Source organism: Geotrypetes seraphini, chromosome 7, assembly GCF_902459505.1.
Source record: "Geotrypetes seraphini chromosome 7, aGeoSer1.1, whole genome shotgun sequence".
Taxonomy (NCBI): Eukaryota; Metazoa; Chordata; class Amphibia; order Gymnophiona; family Dermophiidae; genus Geotrypetes; species Geotrypetes seraphini.
Window position 1 is genome coordinate 176,798,714 of NC_047090.1, and position 23,531 is coordinate 176,822,244.

General features: G+C 41.0%; 1 protein-coding gene across 2 annotated transcripts in view; it reads left to right on the forward strand.

The window, feature by feature from the left end:
• Window positions 1–23,531, forward strand: part of TTC7B (tetratricopeptide repeat domain 7B) — a 416,190-nt gene that overhangs the window by 52,469 nt on the left and 340,190 nt on the right. For both annotated transcript variants that reach the window (XM_033951913.1, XM_033951914.1), the window contains exon 5: window positions 3,242–3,363. In XM_033951913.1, the coding sequence (XP_033807804.1) occupies window positions 3,242–3,363 (122 nt within the window). The remainder of the gene's footprint in view (window positions 1–3,241; window positions 3,364–23,531) is intronic.

A 23,531-nucleotide genomic window follows, 5' to 3' on the forward strand; every position in this document is an offset into this window, starting at 1 on the left:
TTAGGCATACAAGCGGGTGACATCATAGTAACATAGTAGATGACGGCAGATAAAGACCCGAATGATCCATCCAGTCTGCCCAACCTGATTCAATTTAATTTTTTTTTCTTCTTCTTCTTAGCTATTTCTGGGCAAGGATCCAAAGCTCTGCCTGGTACTGTTCTTAGCTTCCAACTCCTGAAGTCTCCTTCAAAGCTCACTCCAGTCCATCTACACCCTCCCAGCCATTGAAGCCCTCCCCAGCCCATCCTGCACCAAACGGCCATATACAGACACAGACCGTGCAGGTCCGCCCAGTACGGGCCTTATTTCTTCAATATTTACTATTCTTTTCTGATTCTAGATCCTCTGTGTTCATCCCACGTTTTTTTGAACTCTGTCACTGTTTTCCTCTCTACCACCTCTCTCAGGAGCGCATTCCAGGCATCCACTACCCTCTCTGTATGAAGTTGGAATAAAATTACCATGTGGTATTTTGACCCCCTTGATTACCTGATTAATCTTCCTATCTGTGGAAAACATCCATTACAGCTAATCTAGATGTTGCAAGTGCAATTATATGGTCCTGGATTTTCACTTTCTCTGGCCCTTGGTTCTCCCTTTTCTGGATCCTTGCTAGCTGCACAGCTAATAACATAAATTTTTATTTCTATCCCACAATAAGTTTGCTGTTCTATGTGGTTAACAAAATAAAAGAGAACTGTATGTAATAAGTGAATTATAAATCAACTAGTGTTTAAGCCCGTTACATTAACGGGTGCTAGAGTAGATGTCTGTCTGTTTTTTTTTTTCTTTGTCTCTCTCTTTCTCCTTGGATGCTGGCTGTCTATCTTTCTGTCTGTGTCTTTCCCTGGCCCCCTGTCTGTCTTTCTTTCTGTCTGTCTCTCTGGCCCCCTGCCTGCCTGTATTTCTGTGTTGCGCCATGCCTGCCTGTCTCTCCGTGGCCCCCTTCTGTTTCCCCCTCCTCCCAGAGCAAAGCATGATTGCTGTCTGCCCCCCAGCACACCCCTCCCCCCCCCAAAGCAACCCCATTTCCCTCTCCCCCTCCACTTCTTACCAGCAAGGGACACATGATTGCTATCTGCCCCCAGGATACCCCTCCCCCCAAAGCAGCCCCCTTTCCCTCTCCCCCTGCCCCTGTTGTGCCATGCCTGCCTGCTCCTTGGCCCCCTTCTGTCCCCCCCTCCCAGAGAAAAGCATGATTGCTGTCTGTCCTAACACCCCTCCCCCCAAAGCAGCCCCCTTTCCCTCTCCTCCTGCCCTGTGTTGTGCCATGCCTGCCTGCTTCGTGGTCCCCTTCTGTTCCCCCCTCCCAGAGCAAAGCATGATTGCTGTCTGCCCCCCAGCACACCCCTCTCCCCAAAGCAAAAAAAACTGCCGGCCTCGGCAGTGATTCAGCTACATTGCCCCTTCCTGCTTTCAGCGCCTGCCAATGATGCAACTTCCTGTTTCCACCTGGGTGGATTGCAGAGGCAGACACGGAAAGCAGGAAGGGGAGCCGCGGGCAATGTAGCTGAATCACTGCCGAGGCCGGCAGTTTTTTCAGCTTCACGGAAGGTAAAGGGAGAGAAGGCTGGGAACATGCTGGGCCCCGGGGACTATCCAGAGCCTTGGCACTGGGCTGTGAGAAGGAAAGTTCCCGGACCATAACTCCTAGGCCGGGAACACCCCCTCATAGCTGGCACTTGGGGGGAACATTACTGAAAATATTTTTTTTACATTGGGGGGGGGGTGTCAAAAATGATGGCAGGGGGTGTCATAAAACAATGGGCCCCGGGTGTCACATACCCTAGGTACGCCTCTGGATAGGTGAGACATTCTAGATTCCCGCCCTGTTCTTCCTGGGCTGCCTACTGTCTCAGTCTGTTTATGCTTCTCCAAGTTGTTTCTTGGATGCCTGTCAGTCTCTGGGGGCTGAAAAGAATTTGGTGCTCCTTTGAGGCCTTTGTTGGCTCTTTGCAGTTGATATTCTGTTTCTTCTTGAGCAGAACAGTTGTTACTGGGCTTGATTGCCATGGGTGCCATAGGTACTAACTGTAGGTGGAGCTAAGGAGCCCAGTGAAGTACACAAGAAGCACAGAGAAAAAACCCAGAGTGGATTCCTTCTGCGGATGGCATGCGGCCATGAGAACCTATCTGTCTAGAACAGGGGTAAGCCATTCCGGTCCTCGAGAGCCGGAGCCAGGTCAGGTTTTCAGGATCTCCACCATGAATATGTACGAGATGGATTTGCATACACTGCCTCCTTGAGATACAAATCTATCTCATGCATATTTATTGTGGATATCCTGAAAACCTGATCTGGCTCCGGCTCTTGAGGACCGGAATTGCCTACCCCTGCTCTATCTTAACAAGCTTACAGTCTTTAAACAGAATACTTCATGCACTCATTTCTAGTAATTGATCCTTTAGACTCTAAGGTTATAAGATTACCCTCCCCCCTCCCGATTGGCTGTTTTAGGACTCATGATTTCCTAAAACCGGAATTACCCCCACCTCCCGGACCTCCCTGGACTTTACCTGGTGGTCTAGCGGTCTTTCGGGGCAGGTCCGATCTTCCTACGTGCCTGCCCCTTGCAGATCACTCATCCAAAATGGCTACCGTGAGTTCCTGTCATCGTCTCGAGAGACTATGAGAACTCAGGGCAGCTATTTTGGATGAGTGATCTGCACGGGGCAGGCACGTCAGAAGATCGGACCTGCCCCGAAAGACCGCTAGACCACCAGGTAAGGTCCGGGAAGGAGCTGGGGGTGGGTCAGTCAGTCCAAAAGTTATTAGCAAATTTTCAATATTCGCGGGCCGGCTCTGCCCCTAACCCCCGCGAATATTGAGGAAGGAGTGTACCTCTTTAAACAGGATATTATAAGTAAATCTTTCTTGTACATTCTATTACGGTAAGAGTAAGGTTTTGAAAATACTTCTCTTATCTACAGTTGTCTACTGTCTTCTTGGTCCACACAAGTCACACAGCCCTTTAAAGTGCTAGTTGAGGAGGCTTAGGTGATGGTAGGCAGGGCCTCCCTCTGGCCGTGTAGTTACTTTGCCGCTGGGGAGAGGAGGGATGATCCCCTTACCTTACCCTTAATATTTTTGCCTATGACTTATTGAAAAAATATTTTATGATGTTTGACACCATTAACTTTCCAATAGGCTCTTTAAAACAAACAAATGAAGCATAATTGGCCATTTGTGTGAATTTTGAAATTTCATATGCCTTTTTTTTTTTTTTTCTATTCTCAGGTAATGATTACTAATATTCAGAACAGAAGCCCTAAACCAGGTCCAGCTGTGCCTGATCAAGAGCTGGGATTTTTCCTGGAAACGGGACTTCAAAGAGCTCATGTCCTGTATTTCAAAAATGGGTAAGTGACTCTTGTTTGTATATCCTTCTGATTTCTAATTCTTTTGTTGCAGTGCAAATAGTGATGGATTTTGTTGAACATTGTTGGCTTAATTTTTTAATAGCTGGGGTTAATGTTTCTTTTAAATGCTATGGCTGCAAAGCTTGTTATGCATGTATGTATATTCAGCGCCACTGTTTGGACAGTAGATGTTGTCAATTATATATGTAAAGGTGTCCTAAAATTATCTGGATAGCTAAACAGATAGTGGACTGTGGAGGCCATAGCGGAGAAAAAAATTGAATTATTTGCTTTGGTCTTTACGGAAGAAGATGTAAGAAATCTTCCAGAACAAGAAATGGTTTTCAAGGGTGATGAGGCAGAGGAATTGAATGAAATCTCGGTGATCCTGGAAGAAATACTAAGCCAAATTGACAAGTTAAAGAGTGATAAATCACCTGGACCAGATGGTATACATCCCAGGGTATTGAAAGAACTCAGACATGAAATTGCTGATCTATTGTTAGTGATCTGTAGCCTGTCACTAAAATTGTTTGTAGTACCTGAAGATTGGAGGGTGGCCAATGTTATGCCGATTTTTAAAAAGAATTCTAGGGGCAATTCGGGGAATTAGACCAGTAAGACTGATGACCTCAGTGCAGGGCAAAATAGTGGAAACAATTATAAAAAATAAAATTGTGGAACACGTAGACAAACATGATCTAATGAGACAGAGTCAGCATGGGTTCAGCCGAGGGAGGTCTTGCCTCACCAATTTGCTTGACTTCTTTGAAGGTGTGAATAAACATGTGGATAAAGGCGAGCCGATTGATATAGTGTATCTAGATTTCCAGAAAGCATTTGACAAAGTTCCTGATGAGAGACTCCTGAGAAAATTAGAGTCATGGAATAGGAGGCAATGTTCAATTGTAGATTAAGAATTGATTATCAGACAGAAAACAAAGGGTAGGATTAAATGGCCATTTTTCTCAATGGAGGAGGGCAAATAGTGGTGTGCCACAGGGATCTGTCCTGGGACCGCTACTATTTAACTTATTTATAAATGATCTGGAAATTAGAACTACGAGTGAAGTGATTAAAAGTACAGATGACACTAAACTGTTCAAAGCTGTTAAAATGCATTCGGATTATGAAAAACTGCAGAAAGACCTTAGGAAATTGGAAGACCGGATGTCCAAATGGCAGATAAAATGTAATGTGGACAAATACAAAGTGATGCACATTGGGGAGAATAATCCAAATCATAGTTACTGGATGCTAGAGTTCACTTTGGGGGGGTCAGTGCTCATGAAAAAGACCTGGGTGTCATCATGGACAATACGCTGAAACCTAACCAATGTGTGGTGGCGGCCAAAAAAGCCAACAAGATGCTTGGAATTAATAGAAAATGGATAGTAAACAAGACTAAGAATGTCATAATGCCCCTGTATCGCTCCATGGTGCGACCTCATCTGGAGTATTACGTTCAGTTCTGGTCTCCTTATCTCAAGAAAGATATAGCAGCACTAGAAAAGGTTCAAAGAAGAGCAACCAAAATGATAAAGGGGATGGAACTTTTCTTGTATGAGGAAAGACTAAAACGGTTAGGGCTCTTCAGCTTGGAAAAGAGACGGCTGAGGGGAGATAGGATTGACGTCTACAAAATCCTGAGTGGTGAAGAACATAGAAACATAGAAACATAGAAATAGACGGCAGATAAGGGCCCACGGCCCATCTAGTCTGCCCACCTTAATGTCCCTCCCCTACCTTTGCCCTGTGAAGAGATCCCATGTGCCGATCCCATTTGGCCTTAAAATCAGGCACGCTGCTGGCCTCAATTACCTGTAGTGGAAGACTATTCCAGCGATCAACCACTCTTTCAGTGAAAAAGAATTTCCTGGTGTCACCTCGTAGTTTCCCGCCCCTGATTTTCAACGGATGCCCTCTTGTTGTCGTGGGACCCTTGAAAAAGAAGATATCTTCCTCCGCCTCGATGCGGCCCGTAAGATACTTGAACGTCTAGATCATGTCCCCCCTCTCTCTGCGCTCCTCGAGCGAGTATAGCTGTAATTTGTCAAGCCGTTTTTCGTATGGTAGATCCTTGAGTCCCGAGACCATCCGGGTGGCCATTCTTTGCACCGACTCCAGTCTCAGCACATCCTTGCGATAATGCGGCCTCCAGAATTGCACACAGTATTCCAGGTGGGGCCTCACCATGGATCTATACAATGGCATAATGACTTCCGCCTTACGACTGACGAAACCCCTTCGTATGCAGCCCATGATTTGTCTTGCCTTGGACGAAGCCTGCTCCACTTGATTGGCAGACTTCATGTCCTCACTGACGATTACCCCCAAGTCTCGTTCTGCTACCGTTTTTGCTAGGATCTCGCCATTAAGGGTATAAGACTTGCATGGATTCTGGCTGCCCAGGTGCATAACTTTGCATTTTTTGGCATTGAAGTTGAGTTGCCATGTCCTAGACCATCGCTCCAGTAGGAGTAGGTCGTGCATCATGTTGTCGGGCACTGAATCTTCGTCTGTTGTGCATTTGCCCACTACATTACTCAGTTTGGCGTCATCGGCGAATAATGTTATTTTACCTCGAAGCCCTTCTGCCAAGTCTCTTATAAAGATGTTGAATAGGATTGGGCCCAAGACTGAGCCCTGTGGTACTCCACTAATCACCTCCGTCATTTCGGAGGGGGTGCCGTTCACCACCACCCTTTGGAGCCTACCTCCAAGCCAGCTCCCAACCCATTTCGTCAATGTGTTACCTAATCCTATAGAACTCATCTTGCTCAGTAACCTGCGGTGTGGTACGCTATCGAATGCTTTGCTAAAGTCCAGGTACACGATGTCCAGGGACTCCCCAATATCCAGCTTCCCCGTTACCCAGTCAAAGAAGCTGATCAGGTTGGATTGGCAGGATCTCCCCTTAGTAAATCCATGTTGTCGGGGATCCCGTAGATTCTCTTCATCCAGGATCTTATCTAATTGGTGTTTGATTAGAGTTTCCATTAGTTTGCTCACTATCGATGTTAGACTCACTGGTCTGTAGTTTGCTGTCTCCATCTTTGAGCCTTTCTTGTGGAGTGGAATGACATTAGCCGTCCTCCAGTCCAACAGGACGCTGCCTGTACTAAGGGAGAGGTTGAAGAGCGCGGACAGTGGCTCCGCCAAGACATCACTCAGCTCCCTAAGCACCCTGGGGTGCAGGATGTCCGGCCCCATTGCTTTGTTAACCTTGAGCTTTGACAGCTCACCGTAGACACTGCTGGGCGTAAACTCAAAGTTACTAAACGGGTCAACTGAGCCAACCCTTGTCTGTAGCTGAGGGCCGAGCCCTGGCGCTTCTCGGGTGAAGACTGAGCAGAAGTATTCATTTAATAGTTGGGCTTTTTCCGAATCCTTTTCCACATAGTCTCCGTCTGGTTTCCTAAGACGTACAATCCCGCCTGAGTTTTTTCTTCTATCACTGATATACCTGAAGAAGGATTTATCTCCCTTCTGGATGTTCTTTGCTAGAGACTCCTCCATGAGGAATTTAGCCTCCCTGACTGCTGTTATGACGGCTTTTGATTTGGCCAGGTAGTCTGCTCTAGAGTCCTGCTTCCCTGATTGTTTGTAAGAGATGAATGCTTTTTTCTTCTCCTTGATCAGGTCTGAGATCTCCGCAGTAAACCACTGTGGCTTATTGTTCCTTCGCCGTTTACTTACTGATTTTACATAGTGGTTTGTTGCTTCTTGTATGGTTGCTTTCAAAGTCGACCACATGTCTTCCACGTTATCGGTTTCTTCTTGGCTTTGTAGCGCCTGGTGAACGAAGTCTCCCATTTCTTTGAAATTTGTGTCCTTGAATTTGAGGACTTTGGTTAGTGTAGTAGATTTAGTGAAACCTTTCCTGATATTGAACCATACCATGTTGTGGTCACTGGAGGCCAATGTGTCGCCCACCGAGACCTCTGTGACACTTTCTCCATTGGTAAGTATCAGGTCCAGTATTGCCTGATCCCTTGTCGGTTCCAACACCAGTTGCCTGAGGCTTGCTCCTTTCATAGAGTTTAATAGCCTCCTGCTGCTGCCGGATGCAGAGGTAAGTGTAACCCAATCCACATCAGGCATGTTGAAGTCACCTAGCAATACTGTGTCCCCACGCAAGGTGATATTTTCTATATCTTCGATTATTTCCATATCCAGGTCATCCTGTTGTCTTGGGGGTCTGTAAATTACGCCAAGATACAAGCATTTGTCCTTTCCTCTGGCCAAATTAACCCAAAGGGATTCCCCAGTATACTGGACATCTGAGATTCTCGTAACCTTAATGTCATCTTTAGTATATAATGCTACACCCCCTCCCTTCCTACCCTCTCTGTCCCGGCGAAGCAAGTTGTAACCCGGTATAACCATGTCCCACCCGTGGGAGTCTGTGAGCCAGGTTTCGGATATTGCCACCACATCCAGGTCGGCATTCCTTATTTCTGTTTCCAATTCCAGGATCTTGTTTCCTAAACTGTGTGCGTTGACGTACATAGCCCTCCATGTTATATTTTTGTTATGTCTCAGTGGGGATATTCCTGTTTGAGCTATTTGAACACCTTTAGCATTGTTTGTGTTATTTGTGCTTTCCTGAGGCTCAGAACCACAATGTGTACTCCCCATATACCCAGAACTACAGTGTGTACTCCCCCTAGACCCGGAATTACAATGTGACCCATAAATATGATGTGACCCTACTCCCGACTCAAAAGTGTGTGCACTCACCCCTGACCCAGAATTTCGGTGTCTACTTTCCTCAGCCTCATAAATGTATTGGCATTTTAGTTCGCCTAGTATGTTGTTTGTGCCTGTCCCCTCCCCCGACTTACCTAGTTTAAAGCCCTGTGGAGTAGGCGGGCTAGGCGGTGTCCAAGGACATTCTTCCCTCTTCTGGTTAGGTGTAGCCCGTCGTGTCCCTGTAGTCCTTGCAATGCTTCTCCATGGTGCAGAAACCCGAAGTTCATCTCCTTGCACCATCCTCGCAGCCAGTCGTTCGCCCTTTGTATTCGATCCTCTCTGGCTCTGCCCTTGCCCCTCACTGGGAGAATCGAGGAGAAGACTACCTGCGCATCCATCCTCCTCAGCTTCTCCCCCAGGGCCCTGAAGTCTTCAGGTATGCTGTCCGGGCTGCTCCTTGCGGTGTCGTTGGTTCCGACGTGGATTAGAACCATCAGTCTGTTTGCTTTTTCTACCTCTGCCGCCGCAAAGCGGCGGCCCGCCGGACTCCTCCCCCCAATCAGGTCAGCGCATGTGCTATATTACAAGACCCTTTGCGGCGCACGCCGAAGGAGCGCACAAAAGGAGCAGGACCTGCTCCTTTGTTCGCTCCTTCGGTCGCCTCCTAAGGGCGCCTCCAAAAATCATCATCTCAATACCTTTTCTCTGCGACTAATTTTTCACCCCACACATATTATTTACTCAGTTCTGATTTTTCTCTTTCTCTTCTCACACACTTTAAAGCCTCTCATCCAAACAATTGAACTATTAAATATGGATCATCAACAAATCCAAGTTCTACTAAATAATAGACCGATCTCTCACAAACCTCCAAGATTAACCCCACATACACTTATATCTATTCCTACCTCTCAACCTCAGTCATCAGATACATCACTACAAACTACACTATCTCCTTATCCACAATTTATGCTATCTCCTCAATCACACAATTACAATAACTCCTTAAAATTAAAATTAGGCCTAATCAACTCAAGATCACTCAAAACAAAATATCATCTCATAAAAGACGCCATTCTCCAACAAAATCTTCACATACTCTGTATCACTGAAACTTGGTTATCTGATGGAGAGGAAGCCTACCTTTCCTTTTGTTGCCCCCCTAATTACGATTTTATATGGAACCACCGCCCTAACCGCAAAGGCGGTGGACTTGCCATAATCTTTCTTAAAGATCTAATTAAACATCAGGACCAATCCGTTAACAATTCTATTATTGAATATCTTCACCTCAAAATTAATTCTTCCAATAAAACCGATCTTCTCTTAATATATATTCCTCCTCCGATAGACACCTCAAAACTATTATTATTTCATAATTTACTCTTTGAATTTTGTTCAACTGCCAACAATCCAATCATTCTAGGTGATTTTAATATTCATTTTGATAATCTTAATAACTCACACACCGCGGACACTATCAAACTTCTTAAAGATTTAGATCTGCAAACTTTGATACACGAACCTACTCATCTAGCCCAACATATACTTGATATGATCTTGATTACTACTTCCCAATCAATTTCTCACTCTACCCTGAATATTCTCCCAGTTCCTTGGTCCGACCATAAACTAATCTCTCTAAATCTTTATTTCACTCAGCAATGGAAATCTAACCACTCCTTTCAAACCAAAACATTCTCTTATAGGGATTTTTCTCAATTAGAAAGCTCCGACATCTCGCCCATCTTCAGCTCTCTCATTACTATTCCACCATTCAAAACCATTGATGATCAGCTTCACTACTGGAACACAAACTTAGAATCCATATTAAATACTAAAATTCCATTAATCACCAAAACAATAATCAATAGAAAACTAAAAAATCCATGGTACTCCAAAAAACTGTCCCAAATAAAAACTCAACTTCGTGCAATAGAAAGAAAATGGCGTTCTTCCAAAACTCCCACTAACCTTCAAAAATTTAAAGATACTTCTCTCTACTATAAACGTGAAATTATTCAGGCAAAAAAATCTTATTACAACAACAAAATTCAAAAAGCCAAAAATACTGCTGTGCTCTTCAATATCCTAAAATCAGTAAACCCGGAAAAAAAACAAAAATATAAATCTGATCAAAAATCATTATTAAAAGCACAAGAACTTGCAGATTATTTCTGCCAAAAGATAACTATAATAAGACAAAAACTTTTAAATAATAATTCAATCTCATCAACATTAGAAAATTCAACCACAAACAACTTTATTCCAACAGCCAAATGTACATACTTCAGAATTCCTACTTTAAACGACATCGAAAGACATTTGAAATCAATAAATCTAAAAGGCTCCCCTACAGAACCTATTCCGCCGTTTTATCTAAAAAAATTTCTTCCTTACTTTGGCCCTTTCATTCTTTCAATTATACATCATAGTTTCTCCTCAGCCACCGTCCCTATTGCGTGGAAAACTTCTATAGTCACACCAATAATAAAAAACATCAAATCCAATCAAGATGATCCATCCAATTATCGCCCAATTTCAAATATACCTTTTCTAATGAAATTGACCGAAAAACTTGTCTTTGAACAGCTTTCGGAATTCATCGAATCATCCAATGCGCTACACCCCAACCAAACCGGTTTCCGAAAATATCACAGCACTGAATACTCTATGATAGGTCTCGTTACTAACATACATTATTTTCTCGACCATCATAAATCTGTTGCACTCTTTTCTCTAGACCTATCTGCAGCTTTCGATACTGTAGATCACGAACTTCTTCTTAATCGACTGCATTCATTAGGAATAGAAGGCCAAGCCCTAAAATGGTTAACATCTTATTTATCGGATCGAACCTCTAGAGTAAAATTCAACGAAACCTTTTCTGAAAACTTCTCAACAGCACTCGGTGTTCCACAAGGTTCTATATTGTCTCCTCTTCTATTTAACATCTTCCTATCCCCGCTTATCACGATCTCACAGTCATTAGGCTTTACAACATTTTCATATGCAGATGACATCCAACTCATGCATCCTCTCAACCCAGAAAATACAGAAGAAATAAAAACAATTAATGATAAATTAGAAATAATAAAAGACTGGTTAAACAATAACAAATTGGTTTTAAACACCCAAAAAACAAAAACAATGCTTTTCACTTGGAAAGGAGACATACTTCAAAAAATACCATTTACTCTTGACAACACTCCTATAGAAACGGTCACTAAACTTAAAATTCTTGGTGTGACCATTGATACTGATCTTTCTTTTCATAACCATATTAGCGAAATAGTTAAAACATGTTTTTACAGATTACGACTTTTACGATCCATTTCTACTTTTTTAGATTCTAAATCACTCAATATCTTAGTTCATTCTCTTATCATTTCTAAATTGGACTACTGTAATTCTCTTCTAATTAACATAACACAAAAAGAAAACAGACGTCTCCAAATCATCCAAAATACATCAATCAAGTTAATTCACAATGCAAAAAAATTCGACCATGTCACTCCTTTACTTATCAAATCACATTGGCTCCCCATAACTCATAGAATAACTTTTAAAGTTTTATTTTTAGTACACAAAACACTGAGCTTCAACGAACCCCAATTTATAGCAAAAATGATTATCCCATACAGACCATCTCGCTCCCTAAGATCCTCTTCATCACAACTGCTCTCTATCCCATCGCTTAGAATAATAGGAACACGACGCAATGATATGTTCTCCGTGAAAGCCCCTACATTATGGAACTCTCTTCCAAATTTTATTAAAAATGAAACAGACCTTGTCTCTTTTAAGAAAATTTTAAAGACATACTTATTTCAAGATGCTTTTGATGCATGAAAAGTAATATTTCAGGTTTCCATATTCTTTTTTTCTTTTAAAACCCGTTACTACCTAATGTATTTTCCCATTTATGTTAAATTCTAAATATAAAAATTGTAACTTTTCCCCTCCTCCCCAACCCTTCTTGTTTGTCCAATGTTATTTGTCTTTTGTTTAAAATTTTTTGTTAATTTTTTGTTACTCTAATTGTATTACCACATCCTTGTGGTTTTTAAAATGTACATCGCTTAGATATTGTTATAAGCGATTCATCAAATGAATATTAAACTTGAAACTTAAACTTGAACTTGAAACTTGATGAGTCTGTCAATGCAAGCAGTGACATCCCGGATCCTGGCCCCTGGCAAACAGCAGACCTCTCTTGATTGTAGGTCTGGTCTGCAGATTGGTCCCTCGGTGCCCCTCAGCAGCGAATCCCGATGACCACCACTCTGCGCTTCTTAGGGGTGGGCTGTACTGTTGATTCCGGAGTTGGAACCGTCTGCTGAACAACTACTTGTAGCTCTTTCTCCGGACCTTCCTGTAGCAGCTGATATCTGTTCCTCAGGGCGATATGAGGTGTCGATGTTGAGCTGTCCTGTATGGGGGAAAAAGAGACAGAGTTAGGTCCTCTGCATTTTCTTGTGGAGGAAGTCACCAACTGCCAAGAGTCAGCGTCTCCAACCACTTCCTGCATTCCGGTAGTTTGTCTCAAGGTGGCCGTTTTGGATGCTATGGGTGTTCCCAGGGTGGTCTTGTCAGGTTCCTGTTCAGCGATCTGAGACAGCTCCTGGATGACTCCATCGATGAAGGTCTCGTCGTCTCGGATGCTCCTTAAGCGCTGAACCTCCTCTCTCAGGCTCCTTAGCTCCATCAAAAGGCTTTCGTCCGGTTGAACCATTACTTCTGTCTGCGTTGAGACTGTAGACATCTTTGAGGGGATGGCCTCGGTCTGTACAGAGACCTCTGCCCTCCGTCCTGGTTCTCCTTCCATCTGTACTCGGACCATAGCCATCCCCTGGGTGCTCTCGGTGACTGAACTGCCTGTTTTGATTGAAGTCTTGCTGCTTCTAGTCCTACCTGCCATTACAAAGGTTTATTGTTATTATTTCTTAATTTAAAATTTTTATTATTTTTTTTTTTTAGGATGTTTGTTAGAGTGGGGGCTGTTAGGTGTTGGTCAGTAAGTGTTGAGGGAGGGATAGAGGTAGTTAGTTAGTTCTTGGTCTGAGGGATGGAGTAGTTAGTACAATTGGGTACGATTTTTTTTTTAAATTGTATCAAGATTTACAAAGACTATGGGATACTCGATGAAGTTACAGAGTAATACTTCTAAAACCCATAGGAGGACATATTTTTTCACTCAGAGAATAATTAAGCTCTGGAATGCGTTGCCTGAGGTTATGGTAAGAGCGGTTAATGTAGCTGGTTTTAAAAAAGGATTAGACAAGTTCCTGGAGGAAAAGTCAATAGTCTGTTATTGAGAAAGACATGGGGGAAGCCACTGCTTGTTCTGGATTGGTACCATGGAATGTTGCTACTATCTGGGTTTTTTTTGCTAGGGCTACTTGTGACTTGCATTGACCTCCGTGAAGACCTAGACGGACTGTTGGTCTGACCCAGTAAGGCTATTCTTATGTTCTTATTTCCAGAACTCGCTCCCGATCAATATAAGAGAAGAAAAATTACTTAGTAAGTTTAAAAGTCTTCTAAAAAGCTCGCTTTTTAAGGACGCTTTTAACTTAATCATTTAAATTCTATTACCGTATTTTCACGCATATAACGCGCACGTTATACACGATTTTTACAAACCGTGCATAACCATGCGCGTTATACGCGTGAGCGTGTTTTACAACTTTTTTTTTACATAGTTCCCCCCCTCCCCGACGTCTGATTCACCCCGCAGGACCGCTCGCACCCCCACCCCAAAGGACCGCTTGCACGCACCCGCACCCCCACCCTGAAGGACCGCTCGTACGCACTCGCACCTGCACCCCCACCCCGAAGGACCACTCGCACCCCCACAGCCTCCCGACCCCCCCCATCATGTAGAAGCTCCTACCGTTGTCCTGCTGCTTCCTCTTGGCGGTCCCGGCCCTTCTGTGAGCTCTGCGTCTGCGCTGCTTCCTCTTCCGGCGGTCCCGCCCTTTCTCTGATGTCAGAGAAAGGGCGGGACCGCCGGAAGAGGAAGCAGCGCAGAGAAAGGGCGGGACCGCCGGAAGAGGAAGCAGCGCAGACGCAGGGCTCACAGAAGGGCCGGGACTGCCGGCAGAGGGAGCAGCAGGACAACGGTAGGAGCTTCTACATGATGGGGGGGGGGGTCGGGAGGCTGTGGGGGAGCGAGCGATCCTTCGGGGTGGGGGTGCGAGTGCGTGCGAGCGGTCCTTCGGGGTGGGGGTGTGAGCGGTCCTGCGGGGGGGGTGAATCGGACGTCGGGGGGGGGCATCAGGCTTTCAGGGTGGGGACAGGACTTCAAGGGGGAGAGAAGAGTTGGGGGCGGGCTAAAGGAGAGTTGGGGTGGCCAGAGGAGAGTCGGGGCGGCGACGGGAGAATCGGGGCGGCATGCACGGTATACAGGTGTGTGCGGTATATAAAAATTTATTTACATAAATTACAGTTTCCCACGCGCTATACCCGTGTGCGCGTTTTACACGGGTGCGCGGTATATGAGTGAAAATACGGTATATTAGGATACTGTACAGTCAACTAGCAGTGCTGGTAAGCGAAAATTAAGTGGGTAACCTTCCCCAACCTCTTGTTTTATTAACTACCCCTTTTTATTTGTTTACGAATTGTATTTAATCCTTCAATTTTTTCACTCCCTTTTTCACATGTTTTGTTTTGTTAAAATAGTTCCAATTGTCTTGTTATGTTTTTTGTTTTTTTTTAACCTAATTCTTAACTAAATGTAAATCGCATTGGATTTGGATTTTGCGATCAAATCATCAAATATTTTAATAAACTTGAAACTTGAATGCTCATAATCAGGGCTATGTATGATGACTTTTAATGCACTTTCTATATAGTGCCACTAAAAATCCACAGATAGGGCCGGCTAGGGCACTTATCTGGATAAGTACCTTTGAATATGAACTCTTTTTAAAAAAAAAAAAATTAAATTGCAAACTGATGTTTTCTGTTGTGAGCAAAATAAACATATTAGGGACATCCCTCTCCTTCAGAATCACAGAACTCTGGAATAACCTTACCACCCCACTTCGGAATCTGGGCTCCCTCCAACTTTTCCGTAAACATCTGAAAACTTGACTATTCTCAAAAATGTAATACTTCTCCCTCTTTGGTATACTAAACCCCTCTAAACATGCTCAAGACCCGGCACAGGAAGCAGATTTTCGGGCACAGGACATGCTGGTGCCAATGCCGATGCGGATGCTACACTGGAAGTAAGAAGAGGGTTCGGGTGGGTTGGGTTGCTCATCTTGCAAACTACCTTTTACAGATTACGTAAAATTCGCTCTATTTCAAAATTTCTATGTCCCAAATCACTCAACATTCTGATTCACTCTTTGGTGATGTCTAAAATAGACTATTGCAATTCTCTATTTAAAGGAATTACTTTACATGAAATAAAACGTCTCCAAATCATACAAAATGCATCAATTAAATTAATAACCAAATCCAGAAAATTCGACCATGTAACACCGCTTCTTAAAAATGCTCACTGGCTTCCAGTTATTCACAGAATAACTTTTAAACTTTGTATAATCATCTTCAAAACTCTATATAATATGACCCCCGCTTTTTTATTTAAATTATTAATTCCATATTCTGCAAGGAGAATTTTAAGATCCAACGAACAAAACTTATTGTCTATTCCTTCATTAAAAAGTATAAATACGAGAAGGCAATTTATTTTTTCATGTACTGCACCTCAGACTTGGAATGCCCTCCCTATTTTTTTAAGGGAGGAGAAGGAATTCGGAAAATTTAAAAGTAACTTAAAAACTTTTCTTTTTAAAGATGCCTTTGCAAACTGATTTTTTTATGTTACTACTCCATTGTACTTCATTATATTTTTTTTTAACTATTACCCTTGTGTTTTTTCCCTGAATGTCTCTTCTTTACTTTAATGAATTGTATTTCACCCCTCCTTACCTAATGTCAAGAGTATGTTAAACAGTGTAATTTATTTTATTTTTTTATTTTTTTTAAATATTCGTATGTATTGTATTGTTACCTAACAAATGTAAATTTTAATGTGTACATCGCTTTGAAGTTTGATTAAGCGATTCATCAAGATACCTAATAAACTTGAAACTTGTAGAATCCGGTAAGGTGCTGACATATTTATAGACTCCGTCCTAAAGCGGCGGTAGGTGACTATAGGATGAAGCCTTTTACATTTAGGGACTGTACATGTCATAGGATTTATGGTTCTCCTGGTTTATAGAATTCAGTCATCTTTTAAAAAGGGCTCATTCAGAGGTCTTTAAATGCTAACTCGTTAATTATTACAAAGGACCGGTCACGCAGGAAGCTTACTGAATTGTAAGAACAGATTAATTGCCCACCCCTATCCATTTTATGAAAGCTCCGCTGTTTAGTTTTATCAACTTTCTCGTTTATGCGTTATTTGTTGGAATATCTGTTTTGTATTGGATTTTTTTTTTTTGGGGGGGGGGTTGTATGCTATCAATTGTGTTGCAGACTACTCTGGGCTTTGTTTAAGAAGGACAGGGTACACCATTTGGTTCAGAATTTTTTTCCTTGGTTTTTCCTCCTCTACAGGAGGGTGTGTCTTATGGTCAGATGCGTCTTATAGAGCGAAAAATACAGTATTCAATTAAACTGGTGATCTTTATTTGCCAAAAAAAATAAAAAAAATTATTTCAGATGATTTGACCACTCTCTGTCTGCTGTAGCCCTTCAGTTCTCTTGGTTCCCATATGATTCGCCACTGAGCCACTTCTATAAATGTGCAAGCTAGTGCCTACTGGTGCCCAGTCCTAGCTTTTAGCTCTTGCTGTACTTGATCCTGATTCGGGGCTCGGCTGGCCATCTGTAAGGCTCCCAGTATCATGTCCTTAACTTCATACTATTTGTCCAGCCGTTTTTGTAACTCTGTCACCTGTAGAGACAAGTCTCGGGTTTGGGCCAGAGCCTGGGCTCTTTGTACTCGCTCCTTTTTCAACATTCTCTGCTGGATACGTTTAAGCTGGTTCTTCAACTGCACCTTCTCGTGCAAGATAGTCTATGACTCTGGCTCTGGTCCAACTGGTCCTGCAGGGCATGTATTGTACCTTCCTGCAATGCCATCTTTTCTTGGTGCTCCTGCACCCTGGCAGACTCTGTCCCCAACTCCTCTTGAAAATTTGTCAGCTACTGGGTCAATACCCTATGCGCTTCTGCAACTGGTACAGTCTAGCTGGGCTACTTTCTCTCATCGGCCCCATCCTTCTGGGGGCTCAACTCATACACTGTACTCTGAAGCCTGTTGCTGAGTTCCTTTATCTCTTCAGTCTTCTGGTCTAGGGCCTTCCTGAGCTCAGCATTCTCTTCTTCCAAGCTCTGCACTATGCTTTCTCTCTCTTCCATTCTTTCATTTTGCTTAAGCAATTGGTCCTGAACTTCTACCAGTTGCCTCTGGAGGTTCTTCTTTTTCTCCTTTAACTGAGCTACACACTTAACATGTCTTTAATCTGGCAGTCAGCCTTTTCTAGCTTGCCAGCTAGATCTTGAGTTGGGTCTTCAACCTCTATGAGTGGTTCTTCCAGGGGTTCTGTTTTCATCTCCTTGCTTGGAACTTCTTGGCAGACCACCGTCCTGCTTCTTTAGCTGCTTCCTTCCCACCGTGGTTGACTTCTTTCTTCTGCGGGCATACTTGGAATAGGCACAGGGAGAAATTCTAAAACCGGTGCTTAAACTTAGGTGATTGTAGGCGCTCTACCTGCACCTAAGTTTATTGAAAAACGCCGTTAGAAACAGTAAAAAACAGCAAGGTTTAAGCACCTACCAATGCCTAAATAAAAGACCTGGGAATTTCAACTAGGTAGCCGCTTTAGGCCATGGAACACCATAGGGTCTCTCCCAAGTTGCTGGAAAGACTCACAAAGTATCTCCAAAAGAAAAATCCAATTACTGGCCAATTGCCAATATTCCGTTCCTCACTAAAATCATCGAAAAGGTAGTCTTCAGTCAAATTATGGATTTTGTCGACAAAACTAATGCACTTCACCCGAACCAGACCGGGTTCAGGCAGAATCATTCGACGGAACACTATGATTGGATTAACAACCTCTATCTTATATCACCTGGATCATCATAAGTCTGTCATCCTGATTTCTCTAGATTTATCTGCCGCTTTCGACACTACTGACCACCAATTGCTTCTTAATAGACTGACTTCTATAGGCATTTCCGGTGGAATCAAGCTGATTCTGTTCCTATTTCTCAAATCGTTCCTATAAGGTGACACTCAACAACTCATCATCTAATGCATACACCAACACTTGCAGAATCCAACAGGGCTCCATATTATCACCCTTCTCTTCAATATCTTCTTGGCGCCACTAATGACACAGTCAGTCAATTGGATTTTCCGTATATGCCTACGCAGACAACATACAGCTTTTGAATCCGTTAGACGTTGAGAACCCTGATGACATAAAGAAGATTAACCAGAAGATTGAAAAAAATCAGTCAGTGGCTTGATGACAGACAACATGCTGGTTCTAAACATATCCAAAACAAGAACCATGCTATTCCCATGGAAAGATGGACTTTCCATGATCTCTCCTATCCATCTTGAAGATGCTACATTACAAATAGAAACATAGAAATAGATGGCAGATAAGGGCCACGGCCCATTCAGTCTGCCCTACCTTTCTCTGTGAAGAGATCCCACGTGACGATCCCATTTTGTCTTAAAATGATCACTGTCATTAAAATCTTATGAGTTATCGTTGACCAAAAGCTCTCCTTTCACGACCAGATCAATACAATTGTTAAAAACTGTTTCTACAAACTACGGATGATTACATCATTAGCAAAGTTCTTAGAATCAGCCTCTTTAAATATCCTGATCCATTCACTAATAATCACGAAACTAGATTACTGTAACTTAATGATCAATTTATGAACAACTGGACCAAAAATAGTAAACAAACGCTTTAAAAGCCAAGGAGGGATTAAATCCAAGCTAGATCCTTTAGAGTTTAGGGTCGGAAGTAGTCTTTTTAGATCATTTAGAGAAGGTAAATTAAAGTTGGCACATTTAGATAATGGTAACCTTGAACTTTGATCCTCATCTTGGTTGACTATAGTAACTTTGGATTGGAAGATTTCTTTAATTTTGGCCACTTTGTCTATGAAGTAGGTTGCAAGATCCACACATTATTCTGAATACCATAGATGCAGACCACTAAGCCATTGTATCATTTTCTGCATTCATATGAAGTCATAGCTCATAACACCAAATAGATCTGATGAATTCATCTCATAATAGTTTTATTAGTGAGCTGCTATTTTTATATGAATTAATGTTAAACACCATGGAAACCTCTCTGATGATATTATGTTCTAATCGGGACGTGATGACATTTTCACAGGAGTCTGGAGCAACAGCCAGCTTTACATTTTGGAGACAATTTCTTACATTAGTGCAGTGGAGTTTTCTGAGAGGGCACCTGTTAATCCTGCTTTTTTCAGTTGTCCTTTCACCACAGCAATAGATTGAGAAAAGACTTTCAAATGGCATACTCGTTCTGCCTTTTCATTCTTGTATCAGCTGTTTTAGCTTGACAATAAAACCAAATTTCTGTAGCATTTCTTTTTCTCATGTGTCATTAGAGCATATGTCCTTTTTGGCTAAGTATTTTTTTCCCCCTTCTATGTATGAAAAATATCAAATAATGTTTGCTGTTGATGGAAATTGTAAGAAACAATAAACCGCACTCCATAAATTGGTATATATGTGCTAATAATCACAGAGAATTTATGGAAATACTGGCCTGTTCAGTTGCTAGGTCTGTTGTCTGTAGATGTTAAGAATATAGAAAAATTTTGAGAGTGTGGTTGCATTGCATTTTTTCTCTCATATAAAAATTTTGAGAGTGTGGTTGCATAGCATTTTTTCTCTCATATAAAAATTTTGAGAGTGTGGTTGCATTGTATTTTTTTGTCTCATATAAAAATTTTGAGAGTGTGGTTGCATTGTATTTTTTGTCTCATATAAAAATTTTGAGAGTGTGGTTGCTTTTTATTTTTTTTTCTCATATAAAAATTTTGAGAGTGTGGTTGCATTGTATTTTTTCTCTCATATAAAAATTTTGAAAGTGTGGTTGCATTGCATTTTTTCTCTCATATAAAAATTTTGAGAGTGTGGTTGCATTGTATTTTTTCTCTCATATAAAAATTTTGAGAGTGTGGTTGCATTGTATTTTTTCTCTCATATAAAAATTTTGAGAGTGTGGTTGCATTGTATTTTTTCTCTCATATAAAAATTTTGAGAGTGTGGTTGCATTGTATTTTTTTGTCTCATATAAAAATTTTGAGAGTGTGGTTGCATTGTATTTTTTGTCTCATATAAAAATTTTGAGAGTGTGGTTGCATTTTATTTTTTGTCTCATATAAAAATTTTGAGAGTGTGGTTGCATTGTATTTTTTCTCTCATATAAAAATTTTGAAAGTGTGGTTGCATTGCATTTTTTCTCTCATATAAAAATTTTGAGAGTGTGGTTGCATTGTATTTTTTCTCTCATATAAAAATTTTGAGAGTGTGGTTGCATTGTATTTTTTCTCTCATATAAAAATTTTGAGAGTGTGGTTGCATTGTATTTTTTCTCTCATATAAAAATTTTGAGAGTGTGGTTGCATTGTATTTTTTCTCTCATATAAAAATTTTGAGAGTGTGGTTGCATTGTATTTTTTGTCTCATATAAAAATTTTGAGAGTGTGGTTGCATTGTATTTTTTGTCTCATATAAAAATTTTGAGAGTGTGGTTGCATTGTATTTTTTCTCTCATATAAAAATTTTGAAAGTGTGGTTGCATTGTATTTTTTCTCTCATATAAAAATTTTGAGAGTGTGGTTGCATTGTATTTTTTCTCTCATATAAAAATTTTGAGAGTGTGGTTGCATTGTATTTTTTGTCTCATATAAAAATTTTGAGAGTGTGGTTGCATTGTATTTTTTGTCTCATATAAAAATTTTGAGAGTGTGGTTGCATTGTATTTTTTCTCTCATATAAAAATTTTGAAAGTGTGGTTGCATTGTATTTTTTCTCTCATATAAAAATTTTGAGAGTGTGGTTGCATTGCATTTTTTCTCTCATATAAAAATTTTGAGAGTGTGGTTGCATTGTATTTTTTCTCTCATATAAAAATTTTGAGAGTGTGGTTGCATTGTATTTTTTCTCTCATATAAAAATTTTGAGAGTGTGGTTGCATTGTATTTTTTGTCTCATAAAAATTTTGAGAGTGTGGTTGCATTGTATTTTTTCTCTCATATAAAAATTTTGAGAGTGTGGTTGCATTGTATTTTTTCTCTCATATAAAAATTTTGAGAATGTGGTTGCATTGTATTTTTTCTCTCATATAAAAATTTTGAGAGTGTGGTTGCATTGTATTTTTTCTCTCATATAAAAATTTTGAGAGTGTGGTTGCATTGCATTTTTTGTCTCATATAAAAATTTTGAGAGTGTGGTTGCATTGTATTTTTTGTCTCATAAAAATTTTGAGAGTGTGGTTGCATAGCATTTTTTGTCTCATATAAAATTTTTGAGAGTGTGGTTGCATTGTATTTTTTCTCTCATATAAAAATTTTGAGAGTGTGGTTGCATTGTATTTTTTCTCTCATAAAAATTTTGAGAGTGTGGTTGCATTGCATTTTTTCTCTCATATTAAAATTTTGAGAGTGTGGTTGCATTGTATTTTTTCTCTCATATTAAAATTTTGAGAGTGTGGTTGCATTGCATTTTTTGTCTCATATAAAAATTTTGAAAGTGTGGTTGCATTGTATTTTTTCTCTCATATAAAAATTTTGAGAAGCGCGAACACTAACCAATAAACTGGGGGGGTTGCCACCCCAAATCCCCCTTCGGAGCTCTTTAAAAATTACTTTTTCCCCTGAGCGCTTCTGTCTTGCACCGAATTGTTGGCGCTGGATTGTCAGCGCGCTGGCATCTGGTGCGCGATTATTCCGTCACTGTAGAAAGAGTAAAGCGGATAGGGCTTTTCAGCAGAAGAGACACTGAGGGGAGATATGATAGAAGTCTATAAAACATTGAGTAAATGCAACCTAAAAAGATTGCAACTCATTCAAAATACAGTGGCAAAATTGATCTTTGGTAAACGTAAATATGATCACGTAACTCCTTTGCTAAATGCACTCCACTGGCCACCAGTTTATTGGAGAATACATTTTAAATGTGTTAGCATAATTTTTAAAATTATGTGTGGGATTTTCTCCCCTCTTGTCTCCATTTCCTATCATTATAATTTCATTATAATTTATAATTTGAGGTTGAGGGGTGGTAGATTCAGGGGCAATGTTAGGAATTTCTACTTTACGGAGAGGGTAGTGGATGCCTAGAATGCGCTCCCGAGAGAGGTGGTGGAGAGTAAAACTGTGACTGAGTTCAAAGAAGCGTGGGATGAACACAGAAGATTTAGAATCAGAAAATAATATAAAATATTGAACTAAGGCCAGTACTGGGCAGACTTGCACGGTCTGTGTCTGTATATGGCCGTTTGGTGGAGGATGGGCTGTGGAGGGCTTCAATGGCTGGGAGGGTGTAGATGGGCTGGAGTAAGTCTTAACAGAGATTTCGGCAGTTGGAACCCAAGCAAAGTACAGGGTAAAGCTTTGGATTCTTGCCCAGAAATAGCTAAGAAGAAAAAAATAAAAAAATTTAAATTAAATCAGGTTGGGCAGACTGGATGGACCATTCGGGTCTTTATCTGCCGTCATCTACTATGTTACTATGTTATGTTACATTCTTTTCTGCCATCGAATTCCAGAAGTGCTTACAAATATAAACTCAGCTTTCCCTCCTTAAAGAATATCAAAACTACAGCTAATTTCTGTCGCTCCTTCACTTTTTTAGTTGCAAAGATTTGAAATGAGCTTCCATAGGAAATTAGACTTCTCTCTCAATTAGCAACATTTTGTAAAAAGTTAAAAAGTCACCTGTTTCAGAAGTCTTAAAATCTTTTCTGCGATTAATTAATGATCTGTTATCTGTCAGTCACAACTATCTTTGCTATGATTCTTAATATCTGTAAACCGAGTCAAGCCCTCTTAAGTGACCTGATCTTTTCAGTTACTGCCCCATCTATTTGGAACTCACTCCCTCTATATTTACGGCTTGAACAAGACTTGAAAAAATTTAAGAATAGTTTAAAATGTCTTCTTTTTAAAGAAGCCTTTAACTAAAAGTTTAAGTTTCTGATTAATTCCGAATTTCTTCTTCCTTCATTAAATTCAGATTATTTTCCCCTTCTCTTTAGACTTTCTAGTTCTCAAATTTTTTTTTTTTTTCTTTTTTCCTTCTCTTCATACTTTCCCCATGTACTAACCCAACCTGCTTACTTTTTCATTTTTTTTTTTTTTTTTATAAATTGTATTTTTTTTCTTTTTTCCCCCTTTCCTATTGTTTCATGTGGATTGTTTACCTCAGT